General features: G+C 40.9%; 1 protein-coding gene across 1 annotated transcript in view; it reads right to left on the bottom strand.

The window, feature by feature from the left end:
- Nucleotides 1–6,664: 6,664 nt before the first annotated feature.
- fbxo15 (F-box protein 15) overlaps nt 6,665–15,688 on the bottom strand; it is a 28,952-nt gene continuing 19,928 nt past the window's right edge. Inside the window, exons 5-9 of the mRNA XM_060900882.1 lie at nt 14,274–14,397; nt 10,817–10,899; nt 9,840–9,985; nt 7,377–7,501; nt 6,665–6,934 (exon numbers count right to left, since the gene is read on the bottom strand). Coding sequence (XP_060756865.1) covers nt 6,665–6,934; nt 7,377–7,501; nt 9,840–9,985; nt 10,817–10,899; nt 14,274–14,397 — 748 coding nt within the window. The remainder of the gene's footprint in view (nt 6,935–7,376; nt 7,502–9,839; nt 9,986–10,816; nt 10,900–14,273; nt 14,398–15,688) is intronic.

Here is a 15,688-nt window from a genome sequence, read left to right as displayed (position 1 = left end):
CGGTAAAATAAGTATTTGGTCACCTACAAACAAGCAAGATTTCTGGCTCTCACAGACCTGTAACTTCTTCTTTAAGAGGCTCCTCTGTCCTCCACTCGTTACCTGTATTAATGGCACCTGTTTGAACTCGTTATCAGTATAAAAGACACCTGTCCACAACCTCAAATAGTCACACTCCAAACTCCACTATGGCCAAGACCAAAGAGCTGTCAAAGGACACCAGAAACAAAATTGTAGACCTGCACCAGGCTGGGAAGACTGAATCTGCAATAGGTAAGCAGCTTGGTGTGAAGAAATCAACTGTGGGAGCAATTATTAGAAAATGGAAGACATACAAGACCACTGATAATCTCCCTTGATCTGGGGCTCCACACAAGATCTCACCCCGTGGGGTCAAAATGATCACAAGAACGGTGAGCAAAAATCCCAGAACCACATGGGGGGACCTAGTGAATGACCTGCAGAGAGCTGGGACCAAAGTAACAAAGGCTACCATCAGTAACACACTACGCCACCAGGGACTCAAATCCTGCAGTGCCAGATGTGTCCCCCTGCTTAAGCCAGTACATGTCCAGGCCCGTCTGAAATTTGCTAGAGAGCATTTGGATGATCCAGAAGAGGACTGGGAGAATGTCATATGGTCAGATGAAACCAAAATAGAACTTTTTGGTAAAAACTCAACTTGTCATGTTTGGAGGAGAAAGAATGCTGAGTTGCATCCAAAGAACACCATACCTACTGTGAAGCATGGGGGTGGAAACATCATGCTTTGGGGCTGTTTTTCTGCAAAGGGACCAGGACGACTGATCCGTGTAAAGGAAAGAATGAATGGGGCCATGTATCGTGAGATTTTGAGTGAAAACCTCCTTCCATCAGCAAGGGCACTGAAGATGAAACGTGGCTGGGTCTTTCAGCATGACAATGATCCCAAACACACCGCCCGGGCAACGAAGGAGTGGCTTCGTAAGAAGCATTCCAAGGTCCTGGAGTGGCCTAGCCAGTCTCCAGATCTCAACCCCATAGAAAATCTTTGGAGGGAGTTGAAAGTCCGTGTTGCCCAGCGACAGCCCCAAAACATCACTGCTCTAGAGGAGATCTGCATGGAGGAATGGGCCAAAATACCTAGCCTGGCTAACACGACTTCAAAGCTCTCCGAGCATTTGGTCTGGCCAAGCTATTAAGCCAAACCGTTTCCCAGAGCCCGTGGTTGACCCGCCTCCCTGAAATGCCTCAGTTTGCTACTGGTCGAAGCCAGAAAAGGCTGTGACGAAGCTTAAACCAATCACATCACTCTTTCCTCTGACGTATGTGATGCGACGGGGCTAACTGGTAGATTAAACTCTTACCGAAGCCGGTCGGGAGCAAGGCGAAAACGTCCTTCCTTTCAATAAATACCTCCAGGGCTGCTCTTTGCTCTGTTTTCAATGAGAACTTCCCGTTGAATGCTTTCAATACAGCATCTACCGCTGTGTTAAAGGCTTGCCGCTGCTCCATGTTCGTGATGTGAATGAAGCGCTTCTGGCATAGGTTCTGTAAACAATCTATGGCTTCTGGTCGCAGTTCTACTACGTCACTGCCTTGAACACGCCTCTACCCAGGGCCGTTGGAGATGCTCAAAGTTGATTGGTTCCCGATTTTTCGGGAGCTTGGAAATGCTGTAGATAGCCTGCCTGGCCAGACTAAGCTTGGAACAGGCCCTCGTGTTGCGTCACGCTTAGGATGGGCGGGCCCAGGCTACAAAATACCAGCAACAGTGTGTGAAAACCTTGTGAAGACTTACAGAAAACGTTTGACCTCTGTCATTGCCAACAAAGGGTATATAACAAAGTATTGAGATGAACTTTTGTTATTGACCAAATACTTATTTTCCACCATAATTTGCAAATAAATTCTTTAAAAATCAGACAATGTGATTTTCTGGATTTTTTTTCTCATTTTGTCTCTCATAGTTGAGGTAGACCTATGATGAAAATTACAGGCCTCTCTCATCTTTTTAAGTGGGAGAACTTGCACAATTGGTGACTGACTAAATACTTTTTTGCCCCACTGTATTATACGTAAGGTGCTGTAAGCAAGTCATATTTAACACAGTCACTGTACAAATATAACATTCAAAAATAAATATATTTTTTACCCATATTTAATAAAATGTAGTGAAGAGTTAATATTGAAACATAGCTTATTGGTATTTAGACTTCAGCTGTGACTACAAGAAGCCTGGCTCCTAAAGCCAATTTTATATCACTAGTGACTTTTCAAATCTTATTTGTCAGGTGTTAATTAATTTTCAAGAACAGCAGCTCTGACAGTAATGCCAGCTGTAATTTATAATATTAATATTACACATACACACAAACATTTATACACTTTCTAATATGTTATAATTTCTATCGTAATAGCTAATTCACAGGAACTTGTCTGGAAGTCACACATAATCAGCACATGGCCAAAAGTATGTGGACCTGTCCATCACACCCTTATGTAGGTCTTCCTCAATTGTTGCCACAAAGTCTGAAGCACACGATTGTCCAGGATGTCTTTATAAGCTGCAGTATTAAGAATTACTCTTCACTGGAACTAAGGGGCCCAAACCTGTTCCAGCAAGACAATGCCCTTATGAAGACATGGTTTCCCAAGGTTGGAGTGGAAGAACTCCAGTATCCTGCACAGAGCTCTGACCTCAACCCCACTGAACACATTTGGGATCAAGTGGAACATTGAAACCCAAGCCTCCTCACCAAACATTAGTGCCTGACCTCACTAATGATCTTCAACAAATCCAAAATCTAGTGGAAATCCTTCCCAGAAAAATGGAGGTTATTATAACAGTAAAGGAGGACTAAGGCTACGTTTACATTAGACCGTATCTGTCTCATTTTCTTCGCGGATGCACTGTCCGTTTACATTAAACCGCCTGGAAACGCTGGGAAACGGGAATCCGCCAGCGTCCACGTATTCAATCCAGATCGTGTCAGCTCCGGTGCTGTGTAAACATTGAGAATACGCGGATATGCTGTGCTGAGCTCTAGCTGGCGTCTCATTGGACAATGTCACTGTGACATCCACCTTCCTGATTCGCTGGCGTTGGTCATGTGACGCGACTGCTGAAAAACGGCGTGGACTTCCGCCTTGTATCACCTTTCATTAAAGAGTATAAAAGTATGAAAATACTGCAAATACTGATGCAAATACTGCCCATTGTGTAGTTATGATTGTCTTTAGGCTTGCCATCCTTCCACTTGCAAGTGGTAAGTGATGTGCGCTGGGATCACACACACAGCGGCTCAGTCCCGAAAACACTGCTAGTGTGCTTCACTCGCGCGCTCTGTGAGCTGCGCAAGGCCGGAGTGCGCACCCTCCAGAGGGCACTCGCTGTTCAGGGCGGAGCGATTTGGAGCGCAGGATGCCTGCGGAGCCGAGCGTATCCGTGTATTGGTGTTGCTGTGTGCACGCAAATCGTGTATTGGCGTTGCTGTGTGCACACTAATCGTTTTAAAAATGTTAATCTGATGATCCGCTGATACGGTCTAATGTAAACATGGGCTAAATCTGGAATGGTATGTTCAACAAGGACATATGGATGTGATTGGTCATTTGACAAATAAAAATGACTAACAGTTGATATGGTGTAGTTTTAATGGAGGAGAATATTATTTAACTTTTTATTGAGGAGCCTCCAGTGTAAGAAGTTTTCCACCATGGGACAGTCCTTGGGACAGAGGACTGCACTTTGTTGTTTCTTGGTAACGACAAGCTTTCTTTTTTATTTCTTTCTTTTTGATTTTGTAAATTTCTAAAGGCAGAAAGGGAGGTTAGAGAAGGAATGACTGTTTATAGCCATGACAACATATGTGCTAACAGAAACTAACATGCCTTGTTGATATTCCACTACATTGAACTGGATAAAAAGTATGACATGTGGTTCATTAATAAGTTCAACATAAATTGCCCCATCATGTTTTATACATTATTCACAGCACATAGAGCTAGTACTCATATGCATGCATTAGTGTCCTCAGCTTTAGTTAAATTATCCAGCTCTACCTCAACTGCTAATCTGTCTATTATCAAGCAAGCTGTTAGCTAGCTATTGTATAAGCGAGGACAATGCAACATGTTAATGTGATAATCATGATGTTTGCTTACCAAGTGACTTTGTCTGACCTATCCTATACCATATTTTTTAAATACTTACTTTTACTCTGTATTTCAGCACTATAGAGGCCAGTAGGATGTAATAATTCATAAGCGGCTATGAATCAAGGTCTCCAGGTGAATAATAAAGAGTGAAAACCATACGAGAGAGTGCCTTTATGAATTTGTTTATTTTCAGAACAAAGCCTTGGATTATTATGTTCTAGCAGAACATCAAACTAACCTCTAGCAGAAGTTTTATAAACTGTACAACTCTCTTTAATACTGTTCAATAAAAATACATTAAAAAAATCAAAGATAAAGAATGGTTAACCTTCAGGCATGGCTTTTTCACAACCAGCAATCTAATTACGTTTTTGGTCATAACATTTGTGACAGAAGCCATTTTACAGCTTCACACCTCCTAACAACGTGCTGAATAAAATGGAAATGCAAGCATGCGTTGATAAAAAGCAGGTTTTCAAGGTTGAAGTGACCTCGGAGGACTAAACGCAATCCCATTATGTCCCAATCCAGAGGGGTTGTTTATGCCTCAAAACTGCCTTCCATCACTAATCGCAGCCAAATGTTGTTTTAACGGTGTGAGCACATTGTGGCGTCAGCGATAAAATCCTCCTCCAGCCGAGAGCTATTACATTAAACAACTGTCTTAAGACATCAGCATCTAAGAGGAATGCTGATAATGCTAAACAACAGTGATGCCTTTAGATCAACTGTTTTCTTGTGGGAATTTAGAAACAAGAATGTAAGTCCTAATAAAAACTGGCTTCCTTTTTTCAAAATTCGGATGCACATAGTAATTTTTTCTTTAAATATAAAGTTCATTGAGAAGATGTTGAATATGTTCAAGGTTCCAGAGAATGCTGCATATACAGTGGGGAAAAATAATTATTTGATCCCCTGCTGATTTTGTAAAGTTTGCCCGGTTACAAAGAAATGAGCAGTCTATAATTTTTATGGTACTTTTATTTTAGCAGATAGAGACAGAATATCAACAAAAAAGTCCAGAAAAAAAACATATAAAAAGGTTATAAATTCATTTGTATTTCATTGAGTGAAATAAGTATTGGGTCCCTAAGCAAAACATGACTTAGTACTTGGTCGAGAAACCCTTGTTGGCAAGCACAGAAGTCAGATGTTTCTTGTAGCTGGTCACCAGGTTTGCACACATCTCAGGAGGGATTTTGGTCCACTCCACTTTACAGATCCTCTCCAAATTCTGAAGGTTTCGAGGCTGTTGCATGGTAACTTGAAGTTTCAGCTCCCTCCACAATTTTTCTACAGGATTATGGTTTGGAGACTGGCTAGGCCACTCCATGACCTTAATGTGCTTCTTCTTGACCTACTCCTTTGTTGTCTTGGTCATGTTTTGGGTCATTGTCATGCTAGAAGACCCATCCATGACCCATCTTCAGTGCCCTGACTGAGGGAAGGAGGTTCTCTTCCAAGATCTTACGGTACATGGCCCTGTCCATTGGCCCCTCAATGCAGTGAAGTCATCCTGCACTCTTAGCAGAGAAACAGACCCAAAGTATAATGTTTCCACCTCCGTGCTTGATGGTGGGAATGGTATTCTTGGGATTGTAGTCAGCATTTCTCTCCCTCCAAACACGATGAGTTGAGTTGATGCCAACGAGTTCCATTTTAGTCTCATCTGGCCACATCACCTTCTCCCAAGCCTTCTCTGAATCATTTAGGTGCTCACTGGCAAACTTCAGACAGGTCTGTGCATGTGCCTTCTTGAGCAAGGGGACCTTGCGGGCACTGCAGGATTTCAGTCCATTACGACATAGTATGTTACCAATGGTTTTTTTGGTGACTATGGTCCCAGCTGCCTTGAGATCATTAGCTCCTCCCGTGTAGTTCTGGGATGATCCCTCACCCTTCTCATGATCATCCTTACCCCACAAGGCGAAATCTTGCATGGAGCTCCAGGCCGAAGGTCATTTTGTATTTCTTCTGTTTTCTAATAATTGCACCAACAGTTGTCTCCTTCTCACCAAGGTTCTTGCCGATGGTCTTGTAGCCCATTCCAGCCTTGTGCAGGTCTACTCTTATCCCTGATGTGCTTTGAAAGTTCTTTGGTCTTGCCCATGGTGGTGGAGAGGTTGGAAGAGGTTGATTCTGTTGACAGGTGTCTTTTATAACCATAACGAGTAGAAATTAGGAGTACTTTCTTAAAGTGACAGACTAATCTGTGTACCTCATGGGCACATACAGTAACCGGTCTCTGGGAGCCAGAATTCTTGCTGGCTTGTAGGGGATCAAATACTTATTTAATTTGATCAAATGCAAATTAATTTATAACCTTTATATAATGTGGGTTTTTTTTCTGGACTTTTTTATTGATATTCTGTCTCTATCTGCTAAAATAAAAATACCATAAAAATTATAGCCCGCTCATTTCTTTTTAACCGGGCAAACTTACTAAATCAGCAGGGGATCAAATAATTATTTTCCCCCACTGTATTTGTTTGCAGAAGTGTCATGTACTATGTCCGCAGGAGTATCAATAATCCCTCCCAAAATGCCTGTTTACTTTGCTAACGGAAAGAAAAAGGATGAAACTAATAATGACAAACTGTTCATGTTCCTTAACCCACTCCAGCTCAACCTCCAGCTTTCCATTGTCGTCCTTATATTCCATTAAGAACCTCTCTCCATGATGGTCATATGACACTTCCTCATCGTTTGATTTGGTTATGGTTACAGGAGCACTAACACACCAGAATGGTGTCTGGGTTTCAGTAAGAACAGTGAGCGTCAACATGCAACAATGCTGAGGAGAAAAAACAAAAACAAAATCAAAAACAGTACAAAACAGTAATCTAAAGTTACATTTGAGAGAATATCCAAACTTCTGGTTGAACAGAGAAATCTGAAAAATATTCATAGAGTAATCTGAGGATTACATCAATTGTGTAAATAACTCAAATTTAATTATGGATTAAATTAGGAGAATAATGGACCCCTAAATCTGGATTAAGTTAAGGAAGTATCTAAATATCACATTAGGAGGACAATCATAACCTAAACTTGGATTAAACTGGATTGGGATGTATAGTTCAAATTTGCATCTGGATTAATAAAATGTGGCTGGTTTACATCTGGATAAATTTAAGACAATGCAATCTAATCCTAAATTTGTTTTGAATTAGGTATATAATCCAATAATAAATCCTGATGAAAATATAACTATTATCAAATAAATTCTTTGATACCTCAATGACTCCCTGTAGCGCTTCGGTATTCCAAGGCAGGCTGATTAATCCACACAGATGGGTATGTCGTGATGGGTCATCTTTACGGATAACTTGCAAAGGGATGTAACCGTCAGCAATCTGATCTGTAGACCACATAAGACAAAAATAACAGTATTAACATTCTAGTGCCCTGATTCCTACACAGATCAGAGCTGGGTACTTTCCTCTGAGTTATGTTTGGGAATTAAAAATTAAAAATGAACTTGGGTTGGTTTCAGTCTCATACAGTGGTGCTTGAAAGTTTGTGAGCCCTTTAGAATTTTCTATATTTCTGCATAAATATACTTTTTTATATTATATAAATATAATCATCAGCTTTTCACACAAGTCCTAAAAGTAGATAAAGAGAACCCAGTTAAACAAATGAGACAAAAATATTATACTTTCTCATTTATTTATTGAGGAAAATGATTCAATATTACATATCTGTGAGTGGCAAAAGTATGTGAACCTCTAGGATTAGCATTTAATTTGAAGGTGAAATTGGAGTCAGGTGTTTTCAATCAATGGGATGACAATCAGGTGTGAGTGGGCACCTTTTTATTTAAAGAACAGGGATCTATCAAAGTCTGATCTTCACAACATGCAAGAAGTGTATCATGGCACGAACAAAGGAGATTTCGGAGGACCTCAGAAAAAGCATTGTTGTAGCTCATCAGGCTGGAAAAGGTTACAAAACCATCTCTAAAGAGTTTGGACTCCACCAATCCATGGTCAGACAGATTGTGGACAAATGGAGGAAATTCAAGACCATATCCTCCCCAGGAGTGGTCGACCAACAAAGATCACTCCAAGAGCAAGGCGTGTAATAGTCAGCGAGGTCACAAAGGACCTCAGGGTAACTTCTAAGCAACTGAAGGCCTCTCTCACATTGGCTAATGTTAATGTTCATGAGTCCACCATCAGGAGAACACTGAACAACAATGGTGTGCACGGCAGGGTTGCAAGGAGAAAGCCACTGCTCTCCAAAAAGAACATTGCTGCTCATCTGCAGTTTGCTAAAGATCACATGGACAAGCCAGAAGGCTATTGGAAAAATGTTTTGTGGATGGATGAGACCAAAATAGAACTTTTTGGTTTAAATGAGAAGCATTATGTTTGGAGAAAGGAAAACACTGCATTCCAGCATAAGAACCTTATCCCATCTGTGAAACATGGTGGTGGTAGTATCATGGTTTGGGCCTGTTTTGCTGCATCTGGGCCAGGACGGCTTGCCATCATTGATGGAACAATGAATTCTGAATTATCCCAGCGAATTCTAAAGGGAAATGTCAGGACATCTGTCCATGAACTGAATCTCAAGAGAAGGTGGGTCATGCAGCAAGACAACGACCCTAAGCACACAAATCGTTCAACCAAAGAATGGTGAAAGAAGAATAAGGTTAATGTGTTGGAATGGCCAAGTCAAAGTCCTGACCTTAATCCAATCAAAATGTTGTGGAAGAACCTGAAGCGAGCAGTTCATGTGAGGAAACCCACCAACATCCCAGAGTTGAAGCTGTTTTGTACAGAGGAACGGGCTAAAATTTCTCCAAGCTGGTGTGCAGGACTGATCAACAGTTTGCGGAAACATTTAGTTGCAGTTATTGCTGCACAAGGGGGTCACACCAGATACTGAAAGTAAAAGTTCACATACTTTTGCCACGCACAGATATGTAATATTGGCTCATTTTCCTCAATAAATAAATGACCAAGTATAATATTTTTGTCTCATTTGTTTAACTGAGTTCTCTTTGTCTACTTTTAGGACTTGTGTGAAAATCTGATGTTGTTTTAGGTCATATTTATGCAGAAATATAGAAAATTCTAAAGGGTTCACAAACTTTCAAGCACCACTGTATATAGCTTCAGAATTCACAGTGTAATGGAGTCCAAAAGTCAAAGCTCAGCAGAAAGTTTATTTGATTTTATCAGTTTCATCAAATAAAAAAGTCACCTATTATACAAGAATCCATTATGTTAAAACTGAAACAAGTGATTTGTTTTCATATAAAATGTGTTTAGTTTCAGTCAGATTGTTGACACTGTATATTTCATTCAGTGTACAATGTTAAACACTTATCTCTTTATAATAATAATAATAATAATAATAATAATAATAATAATAATAATAATAATTGCAATGCTGAATAAATGAGGATGTGACTCTATACATTTTCTGCTCCTGACCAAATGGCACATTGTGGTTGTTCTTTGTGTTCGGTAGAGTTTAGCTCTCTAGCACACTCTACTGTCCATGCATTAAAGTAAGGGTCAGCAGTAATAATATATTACTGTATTGCTATAAAAGCAAAGCAAGTGAAAGCTCATTAGTTTTCCATGAGTGTAATGCATCCCAATGTTTATGGCTAGAAATACAATAGGACAATGCAAAATAATGCATATTTTAGCCTTATAATTTTAACAAAGTTCAAACTTCACCTTTCCTGCAGAACAGCTGGGAAAAGCCCAGTGATGTAATGCTTTGTCTTGTGTTGTGCAACTCAATGTGCATCCTGTATCCATGCAAGCCGTAATCAGGATCAATGTCATCAAAAGGGGCTTGCATTTCTGTTGAATCATATGGACTGGGAAACAGAAAAAGAAATGTTCAAAACCAGGTCTCTGTTAAATTAGGATGATAATTCAAATTTAAATCTGTATTAAATTAGAGTTAATCCAAAACTAAATTAGTATGATAATCCAAATATGGGTTTGGGATTATCCATAAACTGAGGTAGCGTTTCTATTATCCAAAACCTACATCTGGTGTAAATTACAAGGACAGTCTAAAACTACATCTGGGGTAAACTGAAAACGTATATCCGGATTAAATTAGAGATTTAACCCGAAATCTATATCTGGGATAAATTAGAGGGATCATTCAAACTATAGCTGGATTAAATTAGAGATTTAACCCGAAATCTATATCTGGGATAAATTAGAGGGATCATTCAAACTATAGCTGGAGTAAATTATAGGAATGAATTAACCCACATCTGGATTAAATTAGGTTTTCAAAACTACATTAAAAGAAAATTAGAGAGATAACCCTAAACTTCATCTGATTAGAGGGACGATCCAAAATGCACATCTGGATTAAATTAGAGGGATAATCCAAAACTACATCTGGAATAAATGGGAGGGGGAAATCCAAAAACTATATCTAGATTAAATTAGAGAAATAATCCAAAACTTACACTTGGAATAAATTTGTGTGTGTGCGTGTGAGTGCGCACGCACGCTTGTGCATGCATGTGTATGTAGTGACAATATTTGGGATCACCAGAAGATGGAGTTGTCATGCAACTAATCCACTTTGTTTTTCCTGCTCAACCCTGCGACTAACACATGACAAGACTGAGATGCACAACATTAGTAATGAAGTGACAAAACAATATTAATAAAACAATACATACGTGGTGGATGACCCCAGAAGACTTCTTTCCACAAGTCTGTGATGATGTAGGCTCACTAGGACAAATGCAATTTCCATTTGCTTCTGAATACAAAAAAAAAAGTGTTAAGGATACATTTACAATGCACAAGTTAAGTTTGTTCAGGAGTAAAATTCTTACATTCTTTGGCAAGGACTGCTGCAATAGCAACATATGCAAACACAATAAAATAAAATAACAGTGATAAAATCAAGAGTAGGGGCGGCACGGTGGTGTAGTGGTTGGCGCTGTCGCCTCACAGCAAGAAGGTCCGGGTTCGAGCCCCATAGCCGGCGAGGGCCTTTCTGTGCGGAGTTTGCATGTTCTCCCCGTGTCCGTGTGGGTTTCCTCTGGGTGCTCCGGTTTCCCCCACAGTCCAAAGACATGCAGGTTAGGTTAACTGGTGACTCTAAATTAACCGTAGGTGTCAATGTGAGTGTGAATGGTTGTCTGTGTCTATGCGTCAGCCCTGCGATGACCTGGCGACTTGTCCAGGGTGTACCCCGCCTTTCGCCCGTAGTCAGCTGGGATAGGCTCCAGCTTGCCTGCGACCCTGTAGAACAGGATAAAGCGGCTAGAGATAATGAGAATGAGAAAATCAAGGGTATTAATAAAAAGACAGTAACACAACAATACAGAGACAATACAAGCCAATATATAAGACGGTATACAAGGAAGGTCCATAAGTCAGTGCCATGCAGTTTCAGTCAACGGAGAGGATGCATGTGTGCATGACAGTGATGTGTGTTCATGCTGGATGAGTTCTATGCATATATGCAGAACGTATGTATGCACACATGCATATGTGAGAATGCAAATGTTCATCTATGTAAGAGTCTGAAGGCCTGGTGAAGAAACTGTCTCAGAGCATGCTGGTCCAGGTCTTGAGGTGACCGTACCTCTTGCCAGATAGTAGCAGCTCAAACAGTATGTTGTTCAGGTGATCTGGATCTCTGATTACCCTATAGGTCTTGCGGACACATTGTCTGTTGTAAATGTCCTGATCCTGGATGGAGGGACGTTCACACCCACTAATCCACTGTGCTGTCCTCACTACCCTCTGCAGTGCCTTGAGTTTGAGGATGATGCAGTTCCTGGTGGCTTTCTTAGCCACGCTGCTTGTCGTTCTCTTGACTCCACTGAGTCAGGGCACTTACCTCAGCTCTGTTTCACGTGTTTGGTAATTAAGCCAATTACCAGTGTGCCACTGTCAAACTTCACTACTAGACTGGAGCTGCATGTGGCCACATAGTTGTGTGTATAGGCAGTCGAGGTGCGGGCTCAGGACACAGCCCTCAGGGGCTCTAGTACTGAGCGTCAAGGGGGCAGCGGTGCTGGAACCCATCCTCACCATCTGACATCGGCTCGACAGAAACACCATGATCCACCTGCACACGTTGTCCCAGGTTCTCCGAGTTTGGTGTTGAGTCTGGGGGAAATTATGGCATTGAATACTGAACTATAACCCACGAACAGCATTCGAACATAGGTGTTTTGCTCTTCTCCAGATGGCTGAGGGTGGTGTGGAGTGTTGTGGCTAAGGCATCATCAGTAGATCTATTGCTGTAAATAAAGTCCTTCAAGTGCCTCTCAAAGCATATGCATATGATGGGTGTGAGGGCAACAGGGCATATATTCGCAATGTATCCCTGTCCTCTTGTAAACAAGTCAGTGCATTAAATGAGCATTAGATGAGGGATCACGTAGATCATCTCATCTCATCTCATCTCATTATCTCTAGCCACTTTATCCTGTTCTACAGGGTCGCAGGCAAGCTGGAGCCTATCCCAGCTGACTACCGGTACGGGCGAAAGGCGGGGTACACCCTGGACAAGTCGCCAGGTCATCACAGGGCTGACACATAGACACAGACAACCATTCACACTCACGGTCAATTTAGAGTCACCAGTTAACCTAACCTGCATGTCTTTGGACTGTGGGGGAAAACGGAGCACCCGGAGGAAACCCATGCGGACACGGGGAGAACATGCAAACTCCGCACAGACAGGCCCTCGCCGGCCCCGGGGCTCGAACCCGGACCTTCTTGCTGTGAGGCGACAGTGCTAACCACTACACCACCATGCCGCCCTCACGTAGATCAATGTAGGCAAAACGTTACAGATGTAACGTTTAAAATGTGTATATAAATGCAATAAAATATATGCTTTAAAATACTGTATTTGCTGACAGGTAGTGTAGTACAAATGGAACTGGAAAGACAGGAAATAGCCAAAAGAAAACAAGTCAACATGCTGCTACCATGGCTGAGTGTGTTCTTGTTGAAAACTCTACTCCCTTACACAACATAATTGACTGCGAACATAATTGACTGCAAAAATGCAACATGCTAGTTATTTCTCTTTGCACAGACTAGATATGTGGATGGAAATGCTCTTGACAGAAAATAAAATGAGCGAGTACTAAAAATCTCACAGACTTGGCATTGCTCTATAAAATCTCTCAGATGTAGTATATTGTGTTGCGTTGTAGTTGTGTTGTTCTCTTTCCATCACAGTCTTCATTTTTCTTTTTGGTGTATTTAAATGTGATGTGGCAGTTCGTACTGTCACTATGTTGACATTATCAGAGCTTTGCATTGTACTGTATTTTAGAAGTGATTTCACTTCAGTGTATTCCTGATTCAGTTTCATGCAAACAAACCCGTCGGGTTAAAATAACTGCTACTAGGTTTCATCATCATCATAGCCGGACCACAATGGAAATAAGTGTTATACACTTTCTTGTGTTATCCGTGTATCTTAATCTACACTATATTTATGTATTTTGTGCATTATTTTACTAAATAAAATCAATCAATCAATCAATCAATCAATCAATCAATCGGATTGGCTGGATTTGGGTAGTAGTGTGTGTTCAAGATGCATTTACTGCCTTTTAACTAGAGCATATTAGCTTTCAACACACTTTGTTTTGCATAAGTCATTAAGGTGCAGAGTCTTTATCTGGTTGGAACTGACAAAAAAAATACATTTGGCAAAAAAAAAGAAAAAAAATCGTAGCCTTAAGGGTTTCTCCTTAAAGAGGAAAGCCGTTTGGAAAACTGACTTCTGTTCCAGAACGCTCGTTTGTTTCTGGATGTGCCACCTGTCATTCGTTTTTTTAGACCCTTTACTCTATGGGCCACCACAGATCCTGGGGGTGGAGTTTTGCGAACATGCGTAGGAATCATTCAAAGGTTGAACGCATGTAACTTTAAGAGACCTTATCTTGGGGGGAAAAAAAGACTAATCTTACCTAATATGGCTTTAACATAATCTGCTTGCATTAGGCACCCGGGCTATTGATTTGTACGACCATGTATATGTGTTAGGATTATGGTTTGAGCCATAAATGGAAGTCTATAATTAGTGTGTTGAAAATAGTGTAGAAATGCAGAAAAACAATAAGCTCTGTAGTCAGAGGTCACATGTGCACATACCTGCCATACGCCCACAGTTACACCTTTCTTAATGTACAGCAAAGAGATGAGCTTGTCCGAACCGTACAATTTCCCATTGTCCTTCTTCACCACCACTTTACGTAAGAGGGATCTCCGGCCTGGCCTATAATAATAATAATAATAGGTACCCTATGAGTCCATGTGGCTACTGCTTATACAGTGGTGCTTGAAAGTTTGTGAACCCTTTAGAATTTTTTATATTTCTGAATAAATATGACCTAAAATATCATCAGATTTTCACACAAGTCCTAAAAGTAGATAAAGAGAACCCAGTTAAACAAATGAGGTAAAAATATTATACTTTATTTATTTATATTATCATTTATTTAGTGAGGAAAATGATCCAATATTACATATCTATGAGTGGCAAAAGTATGTGAACATTTGCTTTCAGTATCTGATGTGACCCCCTTGTGCAGCAATAACTGCAACTAAATGTTTCCGGTAACTGCTGATCAGTCCTGCACACCAGCTTGGAGGAATTTTAGCCCATTCCTCTGTGCAAAACAGCTTCAACTCTGGGATGTTGGTGGGTTTCCTCACATAAACTGCTCGCTTCAGGTCCTTCCACAACATTTTGATTGGATTAAGGTCAGGGCTTTGACTCGGCCATTCCAAAACATTAACTTTATTCTTTTTTAACCATTCTTTTGTAGAACGACGTGTGTCCTTAGGGTCATTGTCTTGCTGCATGACCCACCTTCTCTTGAGATTCAGTTCATGGACAGATGTCCTGACATTTTCCTTTAGAACTCGCTGGTATAATTCAGAATTCATTGTTCCATCAATGATGGCAAGCCGTCCTGGCCCAGATGCAGCAAAACAGGCCCAAACCATGATACTACCGCCACCATGTTTCACAGATGGGATAGGGTTCTTATGCTGGAATGCAGTGGTTTCCTTTCTCCAAACAAAACGCTTCTCATTTAAACCAAAATTCTATTTTGGTCTCATCCATCCACAGAACAGTTTTCCAATAGCCTTCTGGCTTGTCCACATGATCTTTAGCAAACTGCAGACGAGCAGCAATGTTCTTTTTGGAGAGCAGTGGCTTTCTCCTTGCAACCCTGCCATGCACACCATTGTTGTTCACTGTTCTCCTGATGGTGGACTCATGAACATTAACATTAGCCAATGTGAGAGAGGCCTTCAGTTGCTTAGAAGTTACCCTGGGGTCCTTTGTGACCTCGCTGACTATTACACGCCTTACTCTTGGAGTGATCATTGTTGGTTGACCACTCCTGGGGAGGGTAACAATGGTCTTGAATTTCCTCCATTTGTACACAGTCTGTCTGACTGTGGATTGGTGGAGTCCAAACTCTTTAGAGATGGTTTTGTAACCTTTTCCAGCCTGATGAGCATCAACAACGCTTTTTCTGAGGTCCTCAGAAATC

Source organism: Neoarius graeffei, chromosome 19 (assembly GCF_027579695.1).
Source record: "Neoarius graeffei isolate fNeoGra1 chromosome 19, fNeoGra1.pri, whole genome shotgun sequence".
Lineage (NCBI taxonomy): Eukaryota > Metazoa > Chordata > Actinopteri > Siluriformes > Ariidae > Neoarius > Neoarius graeffei.
The sequence above is the reverse complement of the archived record's forward strand: the minus strand, read 5'-3'. Positions and strand labels throughout refer to the sequence as shown.